Source organism: Primulina tabacum, chromosome 13 (genome assembly GCF_025594145.1).
Source record: "Primulina tabacum isolate GXHZ01 chromosome 13, ASM2559414v2, whole genome shotgun sequence".
Classification (NCBI taxonomy): Eukaryota; Viridiplantae; Streptophyta; class Magnoliopsida; order Lamiales; family Gesneriaceae; genus Primulina; species Primulina tabacum.
Window position 1 is genome coordinate 6132373 of NC_134562.1, and position 13115 is coordinate 6145487.

Sequence of the window (13115 nt, forward strand, 5' to 3'; positions counted from 1 at the left end):
TGACCATTATCGAGGATATACATATGAATAAATTATCAAAATTTCAATATTAAGCATGTTGAATCAAATACTAACACAAATACGAATATAGCACTGAAAATCATCTCATTTTCTATGGTTTTTTTTACTGATCAGTCCCCTATATGTTACTCCTCTAAGGGGCGAGGCCAAAGGAACGGTTATTATAACCCACCGCATCAGGGCCTAAACAAAGTATATCAAAGTTTGGAATTTCCTTTACCATTTCTAAATCGAGTCATTACAGTGCATTTCAAAAAAATTCAAACATGCTTTCACATATTTAACTGATATCGAACAAAGAACAATTCAAGGGATTTCAATACCAAATGAAAATGAATATATCACGCCGACCGAATTTTCAAAGTCATGTTTAATTTATTTTCGAAACATATTATTCCCACTTAAAAAGAAATAAGTGTGCCAAATAAAATAGTATCAAGAACCCACTTACAAAGAAAGATATATAGCAAAAGCCCACTTACCGTATTTTGACTGCTCAAGGAAACGTAAACGTGAACGGTGAGATTGCGGCAGAGCTTTGTTACTAGAAGGCGAAGAGCTTCGAGAATACGGTGCTGCTAGAGAGGATTTCGAGAATTTGGATGTGCAAGTTTCGAATGAGGAGCCTTCCTTTTTATAGGCACGAATAATCTGCTACAAGGTAAGCTCTGAAGTCGCTCCACGAATGACGCTGCGTTGATGGCTCCACGAATGACGCTGATGGCTTAATCAATGGGTGATTGCACTAACCTCTCCCGGATGAATGTGGCCACTTTTTGGTTCAAGGTGCTCACTCGAGATTTATGCTGAAATGGAGTGATTTTGGGTGTATGAGTTCCTCCACAATTGGTGCACTTCCATAGTGCATGGTCTTCACATTCTCCCCTCCTTAATGTAAGTTTCGTCCTCGAAACTTGGATTATCTTGTCCTTCGAAAAGGTAAGGGTAATGGTTTCTCATTTTCTCTTCGAGTTCCCAAGTGGCTTCTCTTTCGGTGTGATTGGACCATTGTACTTTGACGTATGGAATCGTTCGTCGTCTTAGCACTTGGTCTTTGGCATCCACAATTCTGATCGGGACTTCCTTATAAGTAAGGCCTTCATTCAAGTCTCCCCCGATTAAGAGTGGTTCAGCTTCAAGGATGTGGCTTAGATCCGAAACATATCTTCTTAGTTGTGACACATGGAAAACATTATGGATTCTAGACATACTCGGTGGGAGTGCCAATCTGTATGCAAGTGTACCCACTTTCCCTAGAATTTCAAAAGGTCCAACATATCTAGGGTTCAGTTTCCCGGGTTTGTTGAATCAAACCACACCTTTCATTGGTGATACTTTCAAGTATGCTTTATCTCCCGCTATGAATTCCACTGGTCTTCTTTTCAAATTAGCCCAACTTTTCTGTCGGTCTTGTGCCACTTTAAGTCTCTCCTTGATTATAGTGATTTTATCCACTGTTTCTTGGATCAATTCGGGTCCAGTGATGGCCTTTTCTCCTACTTCATCCCAATATAGTGGTGACCGACATTTTCGCCCATACAGAGCTTCATACGGCGCCATTCCGATGCTGCTGTGAAAACTGTTATTGTAAGCAAACTCAATCAAAGGCAAATGTTCACTCCAATTACCGCTAAAGTCTAGGGCACACGCTCTCAGCATGTCTTCTAAAGTTTGAATTGTCCTCTCTGTTTGACCATCGGTCTGAGGGTGGTAGGCCGTACTGAGGGTGACCTTAGTTCCCATGGCTTGTTGAAAACTCTTCCAAAAACGAGATACAAACCTCGGGTCTCTGTCTGACAAGATGCTGGCTGGAACCCCATGTAATCGTACGATGTTATTCATGTACAATGTGGCTAGCTTGTCCAAATTATAGTTCATGCGGACTGGTAAGAAATGCGCAGATTTTGTGAGTCTATCTACGATTACTCAGATGCCATCATGGCTTTGTCTAGACTTTGGTAACCCAACCATAAAGTCCATGGAGATATGTTCCCATTTCTATTCTGGAATTTCTAGAGGTTGAAGAAGTCCTCCAGGTCTTTGGTGCTCTGCTTTGACCTGTTGGCACACAAGACATTTGGAAACAAATATCGCAACATCCTTTTTCATTCCACTCCACCAGAAATTCTTCTTTAAGTCTCTGTACATCTTGGTACTGCCAGGATGGACTGAAAATTTCGACTTATGTGCTTCTGACATTACTTCTTGTCGAAGGTTATCTATGTCTGGTACACACAATCGTCCTTTCATCCAAAGGACTCCTTTGTCGTCGATCTGAGTATCTTGAGACTTTGCTTCCTTGGCTTGTTCCTTAAGTTTTACTAGAACTGGGTCTCGATCCTGGTTCCACTTGCTGATTTCTCGCAGACATGGTTGAGCGGAGAGTGCAGCTAAGGCAACCTTACTCATATTCCTCCGACTCAAAGCATCAGCTACTTTGTTTGCCTTACCTGGATGGTAGCTTATGGTCAAGTCATAATCCTTCAACAGCTCAATCCATCGCCTTTGTCTCATATTTAATTCCTTTTGGGTGACACAAGTATTTGAGGCTCTGGTGGTCCGTGAAGATTTCGCACTTGGAGCCATAGAGATAATGTCTCCATATCTTCAAAGCAAAGACGACTGCTGCCAGTTCGAGGTCGTGAGTGGGATAATTTCATTCATGCGGCTTCAACTGCCTTGATGCATAGGCAATCACTCTTCCTTCTTGCATGAGTACACATCCCAACCCTTCCTTCGATGCGTCACTGTAGATGGTGAAATCCTTATCTTCAGTGGGCAAGACTAACACTGGTGTAGACGCGAGCTTTTCTTTCAATGTCTGAAAACTTTTCTCGCAGTTGTCATCCCAAATGAATTTAGAATTCTTTTGAGTAAGCCTTGTTAATGGTACGGCTATGGAAGAGAATCCTTCAACGAATTTTCTGTAATAGCCTGCCAATCCAAGAAAGCTTCTAATGTCTGTGGCGTTTCTCGGTTTCGACCAATCTAGAATTGACTCCACTTTCTTTGGATCCACTGATACTCCTGCTTCCGATATCACATGCCCTAAAAAGGACACACTGTTTAGCCAGAATTCACATTTCTTGAACTTGGCATAGAGTTCTTTCTCCTTTAAAGTTTGTAGAGTGAGGCGAAGATGCTCTTCGTGATCTTCTTTGCTGGGAGAATAGACAAGGATGTCATCAATGAATACCACTATGAACCGATCCAGGAACGGCTTGAATACTCTGTTCATTAGGTCCATAAAGGCTGCTGGTGTATTTGTCAGACCAAAGGGCATCACGGTGAATTCGTAGTGTCCATACCTTGTCCGAAAGGCCGTCTTTGGGATGTCTTCAGCCCTGACCTTCAATTGGTGGTAGCCCGTTCTCAAATCCAATTTGGAAAATATTGTGGCTCCCTTAAGCTGATCGAACAGGTCATCTATTCTCGGAAGAGGGTACTTGTTCTTGATAGTGATCTTATTCAATTCCCTATAGTCAATGCACAGTCTCATGCTCTCATCTTTCTTCTTGACAAAAAGTACTGGAGCTCCCCATGGAGACGCACTTGGTCGAATATGCTTTTTGTCTAACAATTCTTGAACTTGCTCCTTTAGCTCCTTAAGTTCAGCTGGTGCCATTCTGTACGGTACCTTGGAGATGGGTGCCGCTCCAGGCACTAAATTGATTTCGAACTCAATTTCACGATCCGGGACTGTCCCTGGTAGTTCCTCTGGAAAGACGTCTGAGAATTCTCGCACGATAGGGATATCCTCTGGTTTAAGTTCACTCTCCTCCTTCACTACGTTAACCATAGCTAGATAGATATCTTCTCCAGATTTCATGGCTTTCCATGCTTGGGATGCGGAAAGAAGTGATTTTCGTTTCTTGGATTTGCCATGATATACGACTTCTTTTTTGTTCGGGGTTCGGAGCCTGACACTCTTTCCCTTGCAATCTACCATCGCATTATTTCTTGCTAACCAGTCCATTCCTAAGATGATATCGAACTCCACCATGTTTAGTTGTATCAATTCTGCTTGGAATAGGTGCTCATTGATACAGATTTTACACTTTCGGTGCACTCTATGCGTTTCGATTGTCTTACTAGTAGGAGTTGCTACTCTAAATGGTTCGACTAGTAATTCAGGTGTAAGCCTTAGTTTCTTAGTGAACCTTTTAGATATAAATGAATGAGTAGCACCACTGTCAAAGAAAACATAAGCTGGCATTTCATTGACAAAAATGGTACCTGCCACGACATCGTTTGCATCATCTGCTTCTTCTTGAGTTATTGCAAACACACGAGCGTTGGGCTTATTCTCCCTTGGCTTGTTGAGGTTAGCATCAGCATTAGGCTTGGTACTTCTCTTCAATGGCTCGGGGCAGTTAGCAATTCGATGCCCTAATTTCCCACAATTGAAACATGCTCCCGTCTGTCGGTGGCATTCTCCAGAATGACGATTATTACATTTGGGGCACATCTTTGGTTCTTGGTAAGTTGGGTGGGACGAAGCACCTTTGAAGGGTCCACTGGACTGATTCGGTCTCTTGAATGGTGGCTTCCCTTGAGATGACTGTCCAGTAAGAGGTCGCTTATTCTTGTTCTCGTTCTCCCGACGCTTGATATCCGTCTCAGCTCTTATCGCTGCTCCCATTAAATCAGCAAAGCTTGTAGGTTGGTAAACTGCTAAGGATGATTGGATACGGCTGATCAAACCCTTCTTGTATATGTGCATCTTTAGAACTTCATCTGCCATGATTGTCGGGGCATAAGTTCCAAGGTCATTGAATTGGGAGGTGTAATCTACCACTGACATGTCTAGAGTTTGCGAGAAGTTCTCAAACTCGCTCAGTTTCTGAAGTCTGACTTCTGCTGAGAAATACTGTTTGAGAAAGACATCTCTGAATTGTTGCCAAGTGATTGCTCTGGCGGCTGTCAGGGTAGGTGAGACGGTTTCCCACCACTTGCTTGCCTTATCCTCCAGGAATGGCACTATCACCTCTACCTTAAGTGCCTCAGGTATCTCTAGCAGTCGCAGTTGGGTTTCCATGCTTTTCAACCAACTCTGGCTACTCTCAGGGTCGGCGTCTCCCTTGAACACTGGGCAACGGTTCTTACGAAGGGACTCATAATGATACTTGATCCCATTCTGTGCCGGTGGTGGTTGTGGCTGCTGATTACCGTTACCATTGGGGTTTCCCAAACCCTGGATAGTTGTTGCCACTATGGTGGCTATAGCCATTAAATCTACTTGGCTCAGGCCCACTCTGGGAGGTGGATTGTCGTCAGCATTCGGATCTTCCTCATTGTTGTTGCGGTTGTTAACGTTTGCGTATCGCGGGTTGCGATTGTTTCGGGGAGGTCTTCCGGCCATCTCCTACAAGCGTACAAGTTTCTAAGATATTTGTTGCACAAACTGATAGAATTCATTGAATAATTTGTGCGAAAATAAATTGACGCCAACAAGTAATCGAAATAACAACTTTTATTGATTTCTCAATTAAACATAAACAACTGAATGGGGATTTACTGGAATAGCAACAACGGAAATAAACTAAAATGGTTCACTAAAATATTCTAATCTGCTATCTCTCCATTCCCCACGGCTACGTCAGGTGGGGCTTCTTCCTCCTCGGAATCCTCCTCCGGCACATTCGGGTCTAAAAACTCTGCCAGCTGCATCTGCAGGTCTTGATTCTCCGATTCTAATTCAGTAATCTGTTCCCTATGAGTCAGAATCTTCCCTATCGCGTTGTCCAACTCATTCTTTGCACGCGCGCAGTTTGCTTGATCCTTCTGGATGAGTGCATTTTCTCTTGCCTTCCTTTCGTCTATCTCCTTTGATAGCCTTTGGTTATTTTCTGACAATTGCATGACCACCTTCCAGGACTCTTCCATTCTCTCCTTATCTCTTACCCGTGCGTGACGAGCTTCAGCCAATTCTACGGTACGTCGGTCCAATTCATCCATAGCTTGTTTGGTTTGGCCCCTCGTCAGTTGTAATGACTCTCGCAGTTCGCCGTTATCTTCATTAACGAGTTGGAACATCTCATATACCTGATCGATCCTCTTTTCTGCTGCCAATAGCTTGGTAGTCAGATCCTCCACTTGCTTCCTCCTCTCCAGATTGCTAGCTCTCAGCCTCCTAACCGTCCTATCGTGGTGTGCTAGAGCCAAATCATCTAAACGTATAGGAGACTGAGCGCGCGGGCGAGGTCGGGGACTGTCTAGCTGGAATATCTCTCTATGAGTAATCGAAGCTACACTCTTACGGGCAGTTAAACGTATGCGAGCCATTTCCTGGAAAAAGAGAAATGCTCAGAATATCAAAAATAGGCCAGAATAAAATATCAGAGTCATATAGAGTCAAATAAAGGAAAATAAATAAAACTTTTCGAAAATTTCCAAAAATGGAAAGTTTCGGGATAGACATATGGATTCGAAGCACATGTCGAGAGGATTCCAGAACAGTTGACGGACTCGAATTCGGAGTTTCCTACGAAAAGTTATAGGAGTTACAAAACTTTCCTAAAACGGCAAAATCGAGGTTTCGGAGGCCTAAACGAAGGAATTTCGCGATTTCGCGCTGTAGCTCCCGATTAGGGATGGGGAGTCTTGATCGTTGGGCCGTTTCGGAGGGGATAGCATTGGCCGATTTATAAAATTCCACCGAAAATTTTTCCGAAGATTTTCTTCCCCAACCGGATTATGAACCTGGCGGCTCTGATACCACTTAAATGTCACGCCCCGAGACCGGATTATGACACCGGCGTTGTTTAACAACCACACGATCGAAAAACAACTAGCCTCGTAGTACATCATAAACCGAAACCAGTTTATTATCGTAAATTTCCCAAAAGTTCACTGTCTTTACAACTCAAAAGAAATAGAAACATGCGGAAGCGTAAATACACGATACTGAAATCATAAGACAGAATAATCGACGGGTCCCGAATTAGACTGCTTCATCACCATCCCCAAAAGTAGTCTTGCTCCTCATCTTCAATTTGATTATCATTCTTATCTGGGTGGGAAAGTAAGGGGTGAGTATTTTAGAGAAATACTCAGTAAATGGGGGCCGATCGCGCATGACCATTATCGAGGATATACATATGAATAAATTATCAAAATTTCAATGTTAAGCATGTTGAATCAAATACTAACACAAATACGAATATAGCACTGAAAATCATCTCATTTTCTATGGTTTTTTTTACTGATCAGTCCCCTATATGTTACTCCTCTAAGGGGCGAGGCCAAAGGAACAGTTATTATAACCCACCGCATCAGGGCCTAAACAAAGTATATCAAAGTTCGGAATTTCCTTTACCATGTCTAAATCGAGTCATTACAGTGCATTTCAAAAAAATTCAAACATGCTTTCACATATTTAACTGATATCGAACAAAGAACAATTCAAGGGATTTCAATACCAAATGGAAATGAATATATCACGCCGACCGAATTTTCAAAGTCATGTTTAATTTATTTTCGAAACATATTATGCCCACTTAAAAAGAAATAAGTGTGCCAAATAAAATAGTATCAAGAACCCACTTACAAAGAAAGATATATAGCAAAAGCCCAATTACCGTATTCTGACTGCTCAAGGAAACGTAAACGTGAACGGTGAGATTGCGGCAGAGCTTTGTTACTAGAGGGCGAAGAGCTTCGAGAATACGGTGCTGCTAGAGAGGATTTCGAGAATTTGGATGTGCAAGTTTCGAATGAGGAGCATTCCTTTTTATAGGCACGAATAATCTGCTACAAGGTTAGCTCTGAAGTCGCTCCACGAATGACGCTGCGTTGATGGCTCCACGAATGACGCTGATGGCTTAATCAATGGGTGATTGCACTAACCTCTCCCGGATGAATGTGGCCACTTTTTGGTTCAAGGTGCTCACTCGAGATTTATGCTGAAATGGAGTGATTTTGGCTGTATGAGTTCCTCCACAATTGGTGCACTTACATAGGGCATGGTCTTCACAATTATGATCTTGTTCATGTCAAATAAAGAAAAAAAGTAAGAAGAAGAAAGAAAATACAGGGTAAGCAATACACATTTCATAATTTAAACCATATGTTTAGCTATAATTTTGTTTTGGTTTTGCAACCACAACTGCTGTTCGTGCTGTAGATTATGCTGATTCGTCGAAGTACTGAATGCATGTTCACCGAAAAATGCATTGAAGGGATCGCTCTCGTTGTGCAAAACCGATGATTCTTGATTCGTATTCTGTACTGAAAACGTTGGAGGTTCTTGAAATGTAGGCGCTACTGCCGTAGATAGCTGCACACGTGATGGTTCAAGATCCAGTAGAAACGGATTGTAGTGATTGTCTTTTGATGGGGCCGTGTCGAATAATACAGGTTCTAAACCGTGTTTCGAAATATCTGCATCTGTTTTCTGTACTAAAAAGGCAATGAAGTTGTCATCATCTGAGGTTTTTGATGAATTCGCTGTCGTTGTTGACATTGTTTCAGCGAGCACAAGCTCCCAATTTTTGGAAACTCTCGAATCAATAGGTTTCGGTTGGTTCTGCTCTTGTTGATTCATATCTTGCTCCTTTTCATCCAGCTCGGACCAGTCGCTCAACGACACGAGATCAGCCATTGAATTTGAGACAGGCAATGATCGTGTCGAGCAGGTGTCACTTATCCTAAACGCATCGTCTCTCTGTAAAGGTTGGTCGAATTGATCCGAGTAAGCCACCAGATCAATGGAAATACCCGGGCTTATCCCATTTTCGGTGGCGCTTATGAGGTCTTCTAGTGAGGTAGATGGTGAACCAAATTCAGAAGTTCTATCGGAGAATGCACTTGTCGCCACCGAAAATTCGGATTGCCCTCCGTAGCTGTCATGTCGTGCTGATCTTGAGGCAACACTAGGAGCTGGGAGAAGCAAAAGCTTGTTTGCGGGCTTCGCAATGCAGGAAAAAGAAGACTGATCTTTCAAGAATTCTTGCAGCGTCTCGATAAGTTCCTCGGATATCATCTGCACGCTAGGATACTCGGAGGTCCTCCCTACACCAATGCTTTTACATAACTCATAGAAAGAACTTAGTTCTTGATATTGTTTCGAAGCCTTGATACATGTCTGAAAGGCCGACACACAATTCTGATATTGTAAATGAAAGAAACTATCTAAAAGAAGGGACAGCCCATCAGAGATGTCTTTGTACAGCTCAAAACTTTCTTGCACCACATGCATACAGAGAAATATGCACCAAGCGATTTGTTTTCACAGCACCGGTAGGCCTAGTGCCAATAGCACGATCGAGCAATCGCTGCCAATACGAGATTTTATCGAGCAACATTGCCGGTTTCATGTCATGAACCGGTTCGTTTGGTTTCCGACTGTGTCTCCTATGGTAGCTCCAACTCTCCAGCTCCTTGTTCGTATATCTTCGCTGAAGCTTCCCCGTGAGAAAGCACTCCAACCGCTCGTCGAGGTAAAGAGCAAACGTACGCACAAACGCGGTGAAATCCCAGGGGCTCGAATTCGAATCATCCCTGAAGCCAGAAAGATTTAGAATCTTAGCTCCTCTCTTCATTGCATGGAGGACTTCTCTAGGGAAATATGGATCACCATCTTGGAATATCCGAAGAACGAGCATCAACGACTTTAAGGCCACGACCCAATTACGGGTCCGGCCTATTCGTTTTCCGATGGCCCGAGCGCAGGCAGCCGCATTGACTTTGTTGGAGGAGACTATCTGTAGGACTTCAGAGACATATTTATCATCAATGGGGACATCATCATGTGTTGAGGCTTTCAGGACGGAAACTTCGAGATTCGAACAATTGTTGCTCGAGACAACCTTAGCAAGACCGATGCTGGTTTGATCTTTTACTGCACCAATTGCCTTTTTAAGCTTGCTTGGCATTTTTGGACATGGAAGCTTGTTGCATACGGTGGTTTTTGTTTTCTTGAATGTTAGGGGAAGAAGGAGAATGGAGATCCTTGCAGGGAGAGTAGTTTGTGAATGGGATTCTATTTGGAATTGGGAAACAAAGAGATCTCCTTGAGTCTCTCCTAGCCTCGAAAGTTTTATGCACCTTTCCCTTTTTAATTTTAATTTAGACCTTAATTGGTATTGGGATTTTAAAATTGAAAAAATCAAATGAAAAAGAGAAGTTATATTAGATGTGTGAGGTTGCACATATACTACAAAATCATAAATTTCTTGATTGGGACTATTGATTCAATTTTCGAAGTAAAAAATATTTTCCGCTTCACCAAAATTGAACAAATATACAATAATACCACAATCTTTACAATTAAAAATGAATTATATTAATGAAATCATTAATCTAAAATATTGTCTACAAGTCAAAAATTTTACCAGAAATATGGTGTAGTTACAAGTCATAAAATTATTCATCCAAAATTATTCATAAACATGTGTTCACTACTCAAAAATCAAAAGATGACCCAAAATGTGTATCCACGAGTACAACCCAAAAATTTATCACAACGTACATGACCAGTTAGGCACCCACAGAGGAGTAAAAAATTCGCTCAATTTTTTCTCATTCATTGTATATAGATTGATTGTAATATTGGTTATTGATTGAGCATTCAACCTGAAATGTAAAATACATAATATTAAAGCTCCATTTTGTGAATCTCATCAACACAAAAAAATATTATTATCAAGTCTCAACATCTATTTTATCTTAACGTCCAAAAAAACAGTAGTATATTCAAGTCTCGACTGTTGGGAAAAACCCATAAACCGCAGATCCAAGGTGTGCTGTCGTTGACCACCAAATTAATTCCTACCCTTTTAAATAAAAACGAGTGTAATGGTGAGTAGGGTCGAATCCACAGGGAACGGTAGATTTATTTCTTTTGATAATAAAAATAAAAATGGGGGATTTGTTTTGATAATTACTAAATAAAATAATCTAAACTAAAATTACCAAGCAAGAAAGAATAATGAATCTAGAATTGAAAATTAATCGACGAGAATAAATTGAAGAATTTAATACGAGAAAAATACTGATTCAAGGGGATTCTACTATTTAATTATCTCACTGTTCATCGGTTAACAATCATTTATTCAAGTTGTTCCAAGCAATTAACCTTATAATAATAGGGATAGCCGCTAAAATTCTTGTGTTTTCCTAAATTAATTGACCAAACCCAGCATCCAGTCAAAACTTACCAATAATCAACTGGGCACGATAGCGTTCCATATTAATTAAAAATAGCATTTACGTTTTGTGAAAACAGTTAATCCTAAATCTAACAACCGAAATAGTTGCAATTGATAGATTGAGTTCCGTCGATTTATTTAAATTACACATGTTATGATAGCACAACACGTCTAACCTATTGCTACTCACGTACCAATCGTTCATGACAATTACGGATCACTGAATTCATGGTTAGCATTAGAAAATCATACATCAAATTAAATTGTCAGATTAATTGACATACAACATTCATATAATTAAATCATAAATCAACGAATACTTGGGCGAACAAGAATAATAAATTAAAGTGCAAAAAACCTCACAGTGATAAAATTAAACAGTAGACTATCCCTTGAATCAGACTAAGAAAATTAGCCTAACTTCGTTTGATCTAAAATATCCATAAGAAATAAAGAAGAAAACATAAAGAAAACGCAAACTATTTTTTTTTTTTTTGGGAAATTCTGGAGGTCTTGCGCCTTGCTCTTTTCTCCTTCTTCTCTCGTGAATTGTGTTCATTGGTTATTGGAGAATGAAATCTCTCTTGCCGACTCTGTTCTTCTTTCACGTGAATAGTGAGTATGATTTGGGTCCAAAAAATAAATATTAAAAGCCCACTATCTCTTAATTAACCCTAAACATAAAATATAAAATAATAGATACTATTTTATTTAGATTTCCCCTGTTTGCAATTTTTGGCAGCTAAAGTATCGTCATAAGGCGTGGCCACGCCTTATTCCAGGACTTCTTCTGGTTTGGTCATTCACTGTCAACTCTATCTTGGAAACTTCAAATGTGATAAACATCAACTTTTTAGCTCAAATTTGCTCCAAGACCGTAAAAGTTCCTCCTACAATAAAATTACACAAAAATGTGTCAATTAAACATATCGGAGGTTAAAATAACGGGAAATATGAAAATAAAATATTAACTATTACTAGCCTATCAAAATCTCCCACACCTAAATGATGCTTGTCCTCAAGCATAAAATAGATCAACTCATTATCTCAATTTTCGTCCTCCTTCCGCTTCCTCTACTTATCCAAAACATTTTTCATGCAAGAAGACATTTTAATTTCAGAGCACCTCACAAAATAACATCATGAACAATTACTGCAATCAGAATGTGTAAAAATTAAAATGCATGGGATTTAACAACTCCTCACAAGAATCGCTCATTCCGCTCATTAGTGTCTAGGATATATATATCAACAAACTCTCATGTCAAATGCACTGAAATTTTTTACCATAGGCTTGCAAATATATCACATCCTTCCACTAAATAAATGAATTAAAATACACAAACAAAGAGGGCTACAAATGGGTTGTAAAGTGGCTAGGGGTAAGGTAGGATAAAAGGGAACAATGAGCTATGAAATTGGAGAAATCATATGCACTTTTCACAAAAACAATTGCATCCAAATAATATCTTCAACCTCATTATAACATCAAGAGCCCTCTTTTTTTTTTTTTTTTTTTTTGTTTGCTCTTCTTTTCTTTTTCACTTCGTCTACTTCTCTTCTTTCTCTTTTTTTTTTGTTTTTTGTTTTTGGTAGACGGTTACTATAAGGATTCGAGATTGACTACATTCCAACAATTCACACTATTTTGGATTGAGTGATGCTATTTGTGAAAAGTTTACATGATTCTCCAATTCAGGGTTCAAAACAGGAGGTTAACCAACAAAAAGGATTTATCACGGCTTGTAGTGTGGTTATTTTCATTCAAAGAAAAAGGCTGAGGCTCAAACTTGGTTCACTAAGGGTCTATGAATCAGGGTAGGCTCAAAGAACGGCTCAGATGATGCGAAAGGAAATGGTTTGAACCTAATGCCCTTATCCTGTTGTCTATGCACCCAATTCACCATAAAGTGTTGACAAAGACATGTATAACAATGCAAGTTC

At 40.3% G+C, this 13115-nt stretch overlaps 2 protein-coding genes across 2 annotated transcripts; both read right to left on the minus strand.

Annotated features, from left to right (window-relative positions):
* Window positions 1-1329: 1329 nt before the first annotated feature.
* Window positions 1330-5383, minus strand: LOC142521816 (uncharacterized). Its single transcript, XM_075624994.1, has 4 exons — window positions 3551-5383; window positions 2741-3484; window positions 2254-2502; window positions 1330-1878 (listed from the first exon to the last, which is right to left on the minus strand). Exons 1-4 carry the CDS (start codon window positions 5381-5383, stop codon window positions 1330-1332), a joined length of 3375 nt encoding a protein of 1124 aa, XP_075481109.1.
* A 2227-nt stretch (window positions 5384-7610) lies between these two features.
* On the minus strand, window positions 7611-9968 carry LOC142521616 (clathrin coat assembly protein AP180-like). The gene is given in 2 exon segments (XM_075624724.1): window positions 7611-9214; window positions 9216-9968. Coding segments are annotated over 2 exon segments (1815 nt in total). The 5' UTR covers window positions 9897-9968; the 3' UTR covers window positions 7611-8080.
* Between the last annotated feature and the right edge of the window lie 3147 nt (window positions 9969-13115).